Below are 13,143 nucleotides of genomic sequence, written 5' to 3'. Positions count from 1 at the left end.
GAGGCCCAGACAGTCCCGGGGAGGCCGGAGGCCCAGACAGTCCCAGGGAGGCCGGAGGCCCAGACAGTCCCGGGGAGGCCGGAGGCCCAGACAGTCCCGGGGAGGCCGGAGGCCCAGACAGTCCCGGGGAGGCCGGAGGCCCAGACAGTCCCGGGGAGGCCGGAGCCCCAGACAGTCCCGGGGAGGCCGGAGCCCCAGACAGTCCCGGGGAGGCCGGAGCCCCAGACAGTCCCGGGGAGGCCGGAGCCCCAGACAGTCCCGGGGAGGCCGGAGCCCCAGACAGTCCCGGGGAGGCCGGAGCCCCAGACAGTCCCGGGGAGGCCGGAGCCCCAGACAGTCCCGGGGAGGCCGGAGCCCCAGACAGTCCCGGGGAGGCCGGAGCCCCAGACAGTCCCGGGGAGGCCGGAGCCCCAGACAGTCCCGGGGAGGCCGGAGCCCCAGACAGTCCCGGGGAGGCCGGAGCCCCAGACAGTCCCGGGGAGGCCGGAGCCCCAGACAGTCCCGGGGAGGCCGGAGCCCCAGACAGTCCCGGGGAGGCCGGAGCCCCAGACAGTCCCGGGGAGGCCGGAGCCCCAGACAGTCCCGGGGAGGCCGGAGCCCCAGACAGTCCCGGGGAGACCGGAGCCCCAGACAGTCCCGGGGAGACCGGAGCCCCAGACAGTCCTGGGGAGTCCGGCACTGAGTTCTGGGTTGACATCCAGTGGAATACTGGCGTCCCCTGGGTGTGGGTGCCCCGGCCCCTGGGTGTGGGTGTGGGTGCCCCGGCCCCTGGGTGTGGGTGCCCTGGCCCCTGTCCTCTGGGTGTGGGTGCCCCACCCCTTATTGTATGGGTTGTAGGAGTTTTGCCATATTGGTCTAACCCTCCCATCCGTTGGTGTAAAGATGGTCATGGTCACAGAAGGAGCCTTCACCTCGCGGCCTGTCAGACTGTTAGTCAGACCACGAACCCTCCCACTGCTGCACACGGTTCTCAAAGGGAAGGGCATGAAGGTACAAAAACAATGACGTGGTTTGTATTTGCCACAAGGACATTTGTCGTGGACACAACGTCTCCACAGGTGAAGATTAAAGGCTCACTGTCCCTGTCCACTTCGAAAGCGATTGAGAACTGACCAGTTCAATTCTGGTTGATGGTCTGTAGGGTTACAATTAGTGATTAGTATGTACAGGGCTCTGGTCAGACCGCACCGTGATCACCGTGTCCAGTTCTGGTCAGACCGCACCGTGAGCTGTTCTGGTCAGACCGCACTGTGATCACCGTGCCCAGTTCTGGTCAGACCGCACCGTGATCACCGTGCCCAGTTCTGGTCAGACTGCACCGTGATCACCGTGCCCAGTTCTGGTCAGACCGCACCGTGATCACCGTGCCCAGTTCTGGTCAGACTGCACTGTGATCACCGTGTCCAGTTCTGGTCAGACCGCACCGTGAGCGCTGTGTCCAGTTCATCAAGAAACAGGAGACATTCAGGCCCTGGAGAAGAGTCACGAGATTGACCCTGACTCCTAGTGTGAGACATGAGGAAAGGTCGGAGAAACTGGGCTTTTCAGCCTGGGAATGAGGTGCCTGACAGGCAATCTTATAGAGGGATAGAAGATAGTCTGGGGAATGTAAAAAGTGATCCGGAATATTACTTCAAGTTAAATTGAGGGAGCAGGACAAGGCACACAGGTTCAAAGTGGAGGACAGGTATCAGGAATGTCTCCTTCAGCACAGAGAGAGTGTGAGAGAGAGAGAAACAAGGAGAGAGTGAGAGAGAGAGTGAGAGACAGAGACAGAGAGACAGAGAGAGAGAGAGAGACAGAGAGAGAGAGAGAGAGAGAGAGAGAGAGAGACAAGGAGAAAAAGAGAGAGACAGAGTGACAGAGAGAGTGAGAGTGAGAGAGTGAGACAGAGAGAGAGACAGAGAGACAGACCGGTGTACATGGACACACACACAAATCCAAGTGAACTGTCTTTTACCTTTTGGGGTAAGTGAACACGGTAACCGGAATGTAATTCATGACTGCCACATACACAAACTCTTCCGCATCATCGATGATGCTGAGGATGGAGGAGAGGTCATCGGTCCGTCCCTCTGGGCACAGTGCGGGTGGGGAGCTCTGAAAGAGGAAAGGGGTCGCCAGATCAGCAGCAACTCAATACCACTCTACAAAACGGCCAAACAAACTGACACTGTTAGGAGGGACAGTAAGTTGTGCAGATGGGAGCAGGAAGTCACAAAGGGACACAGACAGATTAACTAAGTGGGCAAAACTGTGGCAGGTGGAGTTGAGTGTGGGGAAGTGAGAAACCCAAGAAAGACAAAAATCAGAATATTTTCTTCATGGCAAGAAACTCGGAGCTATGGAGGAACAAAGGGATTTGTGTGTCCCAAGTACACAAATGACGAAACGTCAGTGCACAGTACAAAACACAAACAAAATGGCTAATGGAATGTCGGTCGTTATCTCAAAGGGGTTGGAATACGAAGAGGAGGACGCTGTGAGTCAGCTGTACGGAGCCTTGGTCAGACCCCACCTGGAGCACTGGCTTCGGTTCTGGGCCCCGCCCCTCAGGAAGGACAGATTGGCCTCGGAGGGGGCGCAGCGCAGGTTCACCGGAATGATAGCGGGGCTAAACGGGTTAAATTATGAGGCTTGTTTGCATAACCTTGGCTTGCATTCGCTTGACTTTAGAAGATTAAGGGGTGATCTACTTGAGGTATCTACTTGAGGAGATTTGATAGGGTAGAGAGGGAAAAGCTATTTCCTCTGGTGGTGGCGGGGGGGGGGGGGGGGGGGGCAAGTCCAGAACAAGGGGGCACAACCTTAAAATGAGAGCCAGGCCGTTCAGGGGTGATGTCAGGAAGCACTTCTTCACACAAAGGGTGGTGGAAATCTGGAACTCTCTCCCCCCAAAATGCTGTTGAAGCTGGGGGGTCGATTGGAGCTTTCGAGACTGAGATTGATAGATTTTTGTTAGTTAAGGGTATTAAGAGATATGGAACCAAGGTAGGCAAATGGGATACCGATTACCCATGACTTAACTGAATGGTTGGGCAGGCTCGAGGGGGTGAGTGGCCTCGCCCTGTTCCTGTAAAACCACGTTTAGGCAGAAACCAACACCGTGGCCAAATATGACCTCCTCGGACTTGTCCCACGATGCACCAGCATTCAGGATTATAGTTTTAAAGCTGGTTCCTCCGCTCGCACCCGGAGTGCAATCATTGACAATCCATATCACACTCAATGTTAGAACCAATTGACAGCAAAGGACCAAAAAAAGGGAGATTATTAAATGGGGACGTGGGGTGTCAGGGGGTTGGGGGTCGGGAGGATGGCGGGGTCTGTTGGACAGCAGGCCTGGGGAATGGGGGTCACGGGGTCGGGGGGGGTCAGGGTCACGGGCTTGGGGTGTCATGGGGGCGGGAGGATGGCGGGGTCTGTTGGACAGCGGGCCTGGGAAAGGGGGTCATGGGGTCGGGGGTCATGGGAAGTTAAGGGTTGTGGGGAGAGCAAGCAATGCATGAAGCCAACAATTCAGGGTTTAGTGACAATAAAAAGGTTACTCACATACTGCGATAGAGGTTATCTAGTATCTGGTTATGGCGCTGTTGGCCTCTAGCTCGATCCTGTGTATAACTTTACCTACGGTTACTCAGAGTCTCAGCTCCGTCCTGCTCCAGATTAAACATTTTGATATATTTCTTCATGAGATATTAGCTCAGGCAAATGTTAAATGTGCTTCAGGTCACTGCTCTCTGAAAGGAATTCTTCCACCTGTGTGAGGGGGAGTGAGTCAAAGTGATGCACAATAACTGTCCAAGGATGTACACACCTGTGTGACAATTTTCCAGCTGCCCTGGTCTCTGAGACAACAATTAGCTAATTGTTGCAACACGGATTTTCTCCCAGCTTAGAAATGGTTCACCAGCATCCTTCAGGGAAAGGAATTATCTCATTGAAAGATATAAGATTCTGATTGACAGGGCAGATGCTGAGAGGCTGTTTCCCCTGGCTGGAGAGTCTAGAACTAGGGGGCACAGTCTCAGGATAAGGGGTCGGCCATTTAGGACTGAGATGAGGAGGAATTTCTTCACTCAGAGGGTGGTGAATCTTTGGAATTCTCTGCCCCAGAGGGCTGTGGAGGCTCAGTCATTGAGTATATTCAAGGCTGATATCGATAGAGATTTGGACTCCAGGGGAATCGAGGGATATGGAGATCGGGCAGGAAAGTGGAGGTCGAAGATCAACCAAGATCTTACTGAATGGCGGAACGGGCTCGAGGGGCCGTGTGGCCAACTCCTGCTCCTAATTCTTTTGTTCTTATGGAACACCTCACCTCCACCTGACCTGGTCCGTACATGACTCCAGACTCGCGTTATGTGCTCGACATAATGTTCTCGTTGTAAAGCAATCGATACAGAACGGAATCGAGAGAGAAACATTGGACAGACTCATTAGGATAACGCAGGCATCAGGTCAGCAAAGACCCAGGCAGTCCAGTGAGTGGATTGTGCAAAGCCTTTCTCACCAACATCTGGACACTGGAGCCCAAGTGGGGAGAGCAGTCCCACGGACCAGTCCCGCAACAGCCTGGCACAGTCATACTCACAGAATCATATCAATCAGCCATCTTCCCAGACTCCTCCATCACCTTCCCTGGGTATATTCTGTCCCATCAGCAGGACAGAGCCACCAGAGGTGGACGTCGAGGGATAAACGATCAGGTGAGAGGCCTTGAGAAGCTACAACATTGACTCGTGACCCAGCGATGTCCCATGGCTTCACGTTACCAATCCTGTTGATCACAATCTATCACAGGAACATAGGAACAGGGGGAGGCCATTCAGCCCCCCTCAAACCTGTTCTGCCATTCAATTAGATCACGGCTGATCTGTATCTTAACTCCATCTACCCGCCTTTGCTCCCTATCCCTTAATACCCTCACCTAATAAAAATCTATCAATCTCAGTTTTGAAATTTTCAATTGACCCCCCAGCCTCAACAGCTTTTTGGGGGAAAGAGAGATTCAGATTTCCACTATCGCCTTATCACAACCAACATATTGGTACTCCTGCATGTTAAACACGGTTTGAAGGAAGCACTGAGGGTAGCAATGTACTCTAGGCGGGGAACTTCAATGTCCACCACTAAGATTGGCTAGGTAGTACTACTACTGACCCAGCTGGTCAAATCCTGAAGGGCACAGCTGCCAGATGGCGAAGAAACCAACGACCAACATCCCAGCACCCGCCCAGTGACTGCACGGACAGAAAATTGGCCGTGTGGCTGATAGTGAAGAAGAAAGCTGCAGACTGCAGGAAGATATCAATGGACTGGTCAGGTGGGCAGAAAAGTGGCAAATGGAATTCAATCCGGAGAAGTGTGAGGTAATGCATTTGGGGAGGGCTAACAAGGCAAGAGAATACACATTAAATGGTAGGACACTGGGTAGTGTCGAGGAACAAAGGGACCTTGGAGTGCATGTCCACAGATCCCTGAAGGTAGCAGGACAGGTAGATAAGGTGGTTAAGAAGGCATACAGGATACTTGCGCCCGGTCTCCCTCTTGGGGCGCTGCGAGTGAATATCGCAGCACTACGTGCCGCGGTACTGCAGGCCTTCCTCCCCTTCTTAAAGGGGAGGGGCCTAGAGTAACGCGATCCGGGGCCCAGCTGGGCCACAAGGGATCACAGTGCTGGCAAAAGAGCCCGGCACTCAAGAGAAGTGCCGGGCTCATGGAGCGCAGCCGGCACTCCGCAGGGGGGGGGGGGGGGGGTGCGTGTCAGGAGGCCAGGGACGGCAGAGGGGGGCAGGTGCTGGCAGGTGGCCAGCAACAAAAATGGCCGCCCGGCACCTCCCCTTTAATTTGCGCCGCCCCAGCCACAGGTAGGCTCCCCTGACCCCGTCGCACATAGCATCCGGCGGTAAGTCAGGGGGCGCTCCCGAAGATCACGGCCGGGGCCCGAGCGGGGCGCTGTGCATGGCGATGACGTCACCGTCGGCAGCGCAGCGCCGTGGGGCGCTAATGGTTACCGCCACCGCTAACCTCCCGCTGAATTTTGCAGGAGGTGCTGGCAACGCCGTGCCCGGGCGTTAGTTGCTTTGCGCCCTGTTAGCGCCGTATTAGGGCGCTAACAGGAGGCGCAAAGCAACCGGATTTTTAGGCTGTAGAATATAAGAGCAGGGTGGCTATGCTTGAACTGCATAAACCACTAGTTAGGCCACAGCTAGAGTACTGTGTACAGTTCTGGTCCCCACATTACAGTAAAGATGTGATTGCACTAGAGAGGGTACAGCGGAGATTTGTGAGGATGTTGCCGGGAGTAGAGAATCTTAGCGATGAGGAAAGATTGGATCGGCTGGGGTTGTTTTCTTTGGAACAGAGGAGGCTGAGGGGAGACTTAATTGAGGTGTATAAAATTATGAGGGGCCTAGATAGAGTGGAGAGGAAGGACCTATTTCCCTTAGCAGAGAGGTCAATAACCAGGGGGCAGAGATTTAAAGTAATTGGTAGAAGGATTAGAGGGGAGTTGAGGAGAACTTTTTTCACCCAGAGGGTGGTGGGGGTCTGGAACTCACTGCCTGAAAGGCTGGTAGAGGCAGAAACCCTCATCACATTTAAAAAGTACTTGGACATATACATGAAGTGCCAGAACCTACAGGGCTACGGACCAAAAGCTGGAAAGTGAGATTAGGCTGGAGAGCTCTTTGTCAGCCGGCACGGACACGATGGGCCAATGAACCTCTAGAAGAAATGGGCAACATTAGTGAGGAGCAGAAGCTTACCGAGAGGTAGACATTGGCTGGAGCGCTGTTGAGGTCCAGTTCCATTGGGGTCTTCTCATTGTAGGATGTTGAGTAATTACTGGGCCATGGGGACGGGATGCTGCTGTTGGACCCACCAATGCTCCAGTACGCCTCGAAAATCTTCCCCAGATCCTTGGCCAAACAGCTGCAGTTGTAGATGATGGCTCCCAGTTCCTTAACCTATCAAGAGGGAGGAACATGTTTAAGGTAGTGAGTCCCAGGAAACTGTGAGCACCCGTTTATGCCGAATGCCCATGCACCCAAGCTCCTATCACAGAAACCCCACAGTGCAGATAGAGGCCATTTCGGCCCATCGAGCCTGCATCAACACATATCCCACGCTATCCCCATAACCCCACGTATTTAATCCCCCTAACACTAAGGGTCAATTTATCATAGCCAATCAACCTAACCCGCACATCTTTGGACTGTGGGAGGAAACCTGAGCACCCGGAGGAAACCCACGCAAACACGGGGAGAATGTGCAAACTCCACACAGACAGTCACCCGAGGCCGGATTCGAACCCGGGTCCCTGGCGCTGTGAGGCAACAGTGCTAGCCACTATGCCACCGTGCTGCCCTATTGAAAAGAACTTGTATTTCCATAGCACCTTTCACGTCCGCAACAGGCCCCGAAGCGAATCATAGGCCAATTCATTGCTTTTGAAGTGTAGTCGCTGTTGATGCGTGGGCTACGCAGCAGCCAATTTGTGCACAGCAAGCTCCCACAGGCAGCAATGAGTTAAATGACCTGAGGGATAAATGTTGGGCAAGGCACTAAGGGAACCTCCTGCGATTCTTCAAATTGTGACAGGCGATATTTTACATCCACCTGAAGAGGCAGATGGGCCTCAGTTTAATGCCTCATCCGAAAGACGGTACCTCCAACACTGCAGCACTCCCTCAGCGCTGCACTGGAGCGTCAGCCTAGATTTTGTGCTCAAGTTTCTGGAGTGGGGCTTGAGCCGAAAACCTCTCTCAGCTAGACATTCGATCGTGCCAAACCCATTTTTCCGGCACAAATTGGGCTCCGAAACCATATTGGTTAAAAGGCAGAAAAAAAGGCATCCCGGGCCTGTGCCTGAAACAGACGATTTGTCTTTTTCATATTCAAATATGGGGCCTCGTGCCTGTTTGAGCCCTCGTAGACAAAACTGGGCCGCCTTAAACGCAGCCCGCACCACGCCAACTGCACTCAGGAAACACCGCCTGTGTGCGGCCTACCGAAAGGGCCTTAAAGGAACTGCTGAAGGCTGCCACCAAAAAAGGTACATTTAAAAATATATATATTTACCCGAATGTGGAGCTCAAAGCGCAGGAGTGTTGCTTCCGACTCCACTACAGGGCCCTTTGCTCACCCCCCCTCCCCACCCCATCGCTTCCCCTCCCTCACGATCGTAGCCCCACCCCCCCTTCTCCACAGCAGGCATCTGCAGCTCTCCAGCCTGGTGTAACTGAGGCACCATGCCCAATATTGGGTGCGCCTGGGGCCTACACTTTCCGATCCCTTAGCAGTCCAGCCTTTGTCTCCGAGGCTAGAGTGCTAGCACTAGGCTCAGGCCTTGTCTGCCCGTAGCCTAGATGTAATATCTCCAAGTTTGCAGACGACACAAAGCTGGGTGGGCGTGTGTGCTGTGAGGAGGATGTCAAGAAACTCCAGTGTGATTTGGACAGGTTGGGTGATTGGGCAGATGCAGTATACAGGAAACTTTTTTTAAATCAAAAATTCCGGATAACCGAAAGCTATAGTAAAAGATAGCGAGAGCTGACAGCTCCGTATAAAGCAACAAACCCTGTTGCTTAGCAACAAGTGTAGAACAATGGCCACAAGTTCCAAGCATCTCTGTAGCGTAGCAACAGCTGCAGCCACACCCTTGCACAGCAACAAATGGAGGAAGGCAAGTACAATATGAAGTAAAACCTACTCCTGAATTTTGCTGGTTAACCGAGATTTCCGGTTATTTAGGTGCCGGTAAATCGAAGGTTTCCTGTAATGTGGATAAATGTGAGGTTATCCACTTTAGTGTCAAAAACAGGAAGGCAGATTATTATTTGAATGGCAATGGATTGGGAGAAGGGGAAGTGCAAAGAGACCTGGGTGTCCTTGTGCACCAGTCGCTGAAGGTAAGCATGCAGGTGCAGCAGGCGGTTAAGAAGGCAAATGGTATGTTGGCCTTCGTAGCGAGAGGATTAGAGTACAGGAACAAGGATGTGTTGCTGCAGTTGTACAGGGCCTTGGTGAGACCGCACCTTGAGCATTGTGTGCAGTTTTGGTCGCCTTACCTGAGGAAGGACGTTCTTGCCATGGAGGGAGTGCAGCGAAGATTCACCAGGCTGATACCTGGGATGGCAGGAATGACGTATGAGGAGAGATTGGGTCAATTGGGCTTATATTCGCTGGAGTTTAGAAGAATGAGGGGATCTCATTGGAACTTATAAAATTCTAACAGGACTAGACAGACTGGATGTTCCCGATGGCAGGGGAGTCCAGAACCAGGGGTCACAGTCTAAGGATAAGGGGTAAGCCATTTAGGACTGAGATGAGGAGGAATTTCTTCACCCAGAGAGTGGTGAACCTGTGGAATTCTCTACCACAGAAGGCAGTTGAGGCCAATTTATTAAATATATTCAAGAAGGAGTTGGATATATTTCTTGAGGCTAAAGGGATCAAGGGATATGGGGAGAAAGCAGGGACAGGGTACTGAATTTGGATGATCAGCCATGATCTCATTGAATGGCGGAGCAGGCTCGAGGGGCCGAATGGCCTACTCCTGCTCCTATCTTCTATGTTTCTATGTAGCCTCCCCTCAGTACCTGAGTCAGCGATCTCCAATCCATGTTGGCACTTCCAATGTACAAGTGCTTCATGTCCACAATCCAGAATTTAGTGTGCAGAACCCCAGTAGTCAGTCTGCGCATGTCCACCACCATCACATTGCCTCCTGTTGACACATTAAACACAGGGCCCAATAACTAAATGTGTTGTGTTGTCTGCCAAAGCACTGCCTGCCACAGCCCTGGACCTGAACCGGTTACTATTAAGGACACAGGTTAACACCACAGAGCAACACTGTACGATCCAGCAGTGCTCTCCATCTCTCTTTCGTTATCTCAGTGCGACGCAGTCTAGACACCGCGATCTTGGGAGTCAGCACGACCTCAGGACATCCCAACGCCAATAAAGCACTCTTTGAGCTGTAGTCACTGTTGTAATGCAGGAAACACAACTGCCAATTTGTGCACAGCAAGCTCCCACAAACGTGATAATGACCAGATGATCTGTTTTTCAGTGACGTTGGTTGAGGAATAAATATTGGCCCAGGACACCGGGGAGAACTCCCCCACTCTTTGAATAGTGGCCATGGGATCTTTTACATGAGAGAGCAGACAGGACCTCGGTTTAACATCTCATCTGAAAGACGGCACCGCCGACAGTGCAGCACTCCCTCGGCACCGCACTGGAGTGTCAGCCTGGAATTTTGTGCTCAAGTCTCTGGAGTGGGACTTGAACCCACAACTTTCTGACTCAGAGGCGAGGGTGCTGCCCACTGAGCCACAGCCAACACTGACATAAATCCTCCCTTGGGTGTCAGTGAATCATAGAAGGATACAGCACAGAAGGAGGCCATTCGGCCCATCGTGCCTGTGCCGGCTCTTTGAAAGAGCTCTCCAATTAATCCCACTTCCCTTCTCTTTCCCCACAGCCCTGTATGTTTCCGTTCAAGTATTTATTAATCATTAAATTGTTGCAAAACAGTGCAGACCCAAAGTGTTTGTACAACAGTCGGTGTTCGCACGAACCGAACTTTACAGAAAACTGGCAGGACCCGATGCTTATGGCCACTTACCGCTCTGTTCCAGGAGAGTCAGGTCGGCTAAGGTTTGGGTCTTTGAGGGTTTATTGACAGCGGCTCGTACAGACAGTTTGCCAGAAACTCTCCGGAGTTCCTGCAAAACGGCTTCACCCTGAGGAGATAAGTTAGTCATCAAAGTGAGTGATGGAGAGACGACAGTGGGTGGAGGGAGGGGGGGGTTCATCCCGTCTTAGTGCGAGGGACGGTGCTGGGGAACAGGGGACACCCCCTTCCTCCTCTCCCCCACCACCATGCCCTGTGACTCCCCCGTCCCAACCCGCAGCCTCCTGGAGACCTAGATCCCCACGACAAACCTTCTAACAGGAAATCAACTCCTCTCACAAACCTATAGAATCATAGAACGATACGTTCGGCCCATCGAGCCTGTGCCAGACCTTTGAAAGAGCGCTCCAATTAGTCCCACTCTCCCCTGGGTGCAGGGTTCCCTAGAGGTGGAGCCGGGGGGGGGGGCGGGGACTCACTGGGGGCGGGAACTCCCTGGGGGCGGAACCGGAGGGTAGGGGACACCCTGGGAGGCGGAGCTGGGGGTTGGGGGACTCCCTGGGGGGCGGAGCCGGGGGGTGGGGGACTCCCTGGGGGCAGAGCCGGGGGTTGGGGGACTCCCTGGGGGGCAGATCTGGGGGGGCGGCGACTCCCTGGGGGGGGCGGAGCCGGGGGGGGGGGGGTGGCGACTCCCTGGGGGCGGAGCCGGGGGGGCGGCGGCGACTTCCTGGGGGGGCGGAGCCGGGGGGGGGCGGCGACTCCCTGGGGGCGGAGCCGGGTGGGGCGACTCCCGGGGGGGGGGGGGGGGGCGGCGACTCCCTGGGGGGGCGGAGCTGGGGGGGGGGCGGCGCGGCGACTCCCTGGGGGGCGGAGCCGGGGGGGGTTGGGGGACTCCCTGGGGTGGGGCCAGGGATTGGGGGACTCCCTGAGGGGCGGAGCCGTGGGGGTGGGGGACTCCTTGGGGGGGGCGGAGCCGGGGGGGGGGGGCCTCCCTGGGGTGGGGCCGGGGGTTGGGGGACTGCCTGGGGGCAGCTTTAACTCTATCCACCGGCAGGAAGCGGGCCAGTGGTCAGTTAAAATGGCGTCCTGTGGTGGGAGTGGTCAGGCTTGAGCAGTCGGCGTGGTTCCTTTTAACACATGCCTGATGAACTCCGTGTCAGGATTTGCCATTTCCCTGCTCAGGGAGGACCTGCTGTAAGGCTGAGTGAGGTGAGGAGACTGGGCACCAAATGGGTCCCGTTCATGGGCGGCTGGGTCCCAGTCAGGGAAGCCTGGTCAATTTTTAACAAAAAAAAAATAATAGGGATTGTGCTCCTCCATGGGGAGTGGACGGGGCAACGCACATTGCCTGTCTGTCCTGTGAGAATGAGGTGTGCCCTCCCACTGACCTTGTAACCCCGGGCAGAGCTCCTCACTGGTGGGGAGCACTAACACAGTCAATCATATTGAGCATAATTATAACATTAAGGAGCGACTGACACACTGGTATTGAACATTCCCCTGGGCCGTACTTGGCTAGCTGTGGGCTCGGAAGTGTGCGTGTCTGTGTTCCTCAGTGCCCAGTAGAAGGAGGCGATGTCAATGCTTCTCTCCGCCTCATTCAACAACTTCATCCAGCCGTCGAAAATGGATGGATTCACGGTGGAATTGGGCTCAAAGTGCATCCCTTCCGGAATACTCTCAACGAGGACGAGACTAGGAATAGAAGAGGGAGCGTAAGAATTTATCAGCTCACGAGGCCTTACAGCTCAAACATAACCTTGATACGGTAAGACGACCAGCTCTAGCCCATCAGCAGGTTTGGTTGCCTCCACCATATTGTCCGCTCACACTACTTTTTCTTTAAGTTTCTTCCTGGGATCTGGGCATCGCTGGCAAAACCAGCATTTATTGCCCATCCCTAATTGCCCTCGAGAAGGTGGTGGTGAGCCGCCTTCTTGAACCGCTGCAGTCCGTGTGGTGAAGGTGCTCCCACAGTGTTGTTAGGGAGGGAATTCCAGGATTTTGATCCAACGCCAATGAAGGAAAGGCGATATATTTCCAAGTCAGGATGGTGTGTGACTTGGAGGGGAACATTGGAGGTGGTGGTGTTCCCATGCGCCTGCTGCCCTTGTCCTTCTAGGTGGAAGAGGTCGCGGGTTTGGGAGGTGCTGCCGAAGAAGCCTTGGCGAGTTGCTGCAGTGCATCTTGTAGATGGTACACACTGCAGCCATGGTGCGCCGGTGGTGGAGGGAGTGAATGTTTAAGGTGGTGGATGGGGTGCCGATCAAACAGGCTGCTTTGTCCTACTCACCAAGAACCAATACTTCTATAAGAGGTGGGATGCAGGACTGCAAGGGACTCTCATACAAGTGCCGTCATATCACTCAGCCAATCTCATCCAAGCCCTCCGTCTCCAGGAGCGAGATTGGGAGCTGGATATGGGGGAGACGGACGGATGTTATTAATCTCTTTCTTCAAGAGACTGACCAAATCTCTGACACCAGGCACATTGA

The 13,143-nt window shown here is 54.2% G+C and overlaps 1 protein-coding gene across 4 annotated transcripts in view; it reads right to left on the bottom strand.

Moving 5' to 3' along the window:
• Window positions 1–13,143, bottom strand: part of pld3 (phospholipase D family member 3) — a 64,129-nt gene that overhangs the window by 22,043 nt on the left and 28,943 nt on the right. For all 4 annotated transcript variants that reach the window (XM_085973614.1, XM_085973616.1, XM_085973618.1 and 1 more), the window contains 5 exons: window positions 12,160–12,343; window positions 10,640–10,757; window positions 9,606–9,733; window positions 6,771–6,971; window positions 1,961–2,100 (listed from right to left, as the gene is read on the bottom strand). In XM_085973614.1, the coding sequence (XP_085829740.1) occupies window positions 1,961–2,100; window positions 6,771–6,971; window positions 9,606–9,733; window positions 10,640–10,757; window positions 12,160–12,343 (771 nt within the window). The remainder of the gene's footprint in view (window positions 1–1,960; window positions 2,101–6,770; window positions 6,972–9,605; window positions 9,734–10,639; window positions 10,758–12,159; window positions 12,344–13,143) is intronic.

This window comes from Somniosus microcephalus, chromosome 34 (assembly GCF_052327205.1).
Source record: "Somniosus microcephalus isolate GS21.2 chromosome 34, FLI_Smic_1.0, whole genome shotgun sequence".
Taxonomy (NCBI): Eukaryota; Metazoa; Chordata; class Chondrichthyes; order Squaliformes; family Somniosidae; genus Somniosus; species Somniosus microcephalus.
Note: the sequence above shows the minus strand (reverse complement) of the source record. Positions and strands in the feature narration are given on the sequence as shown.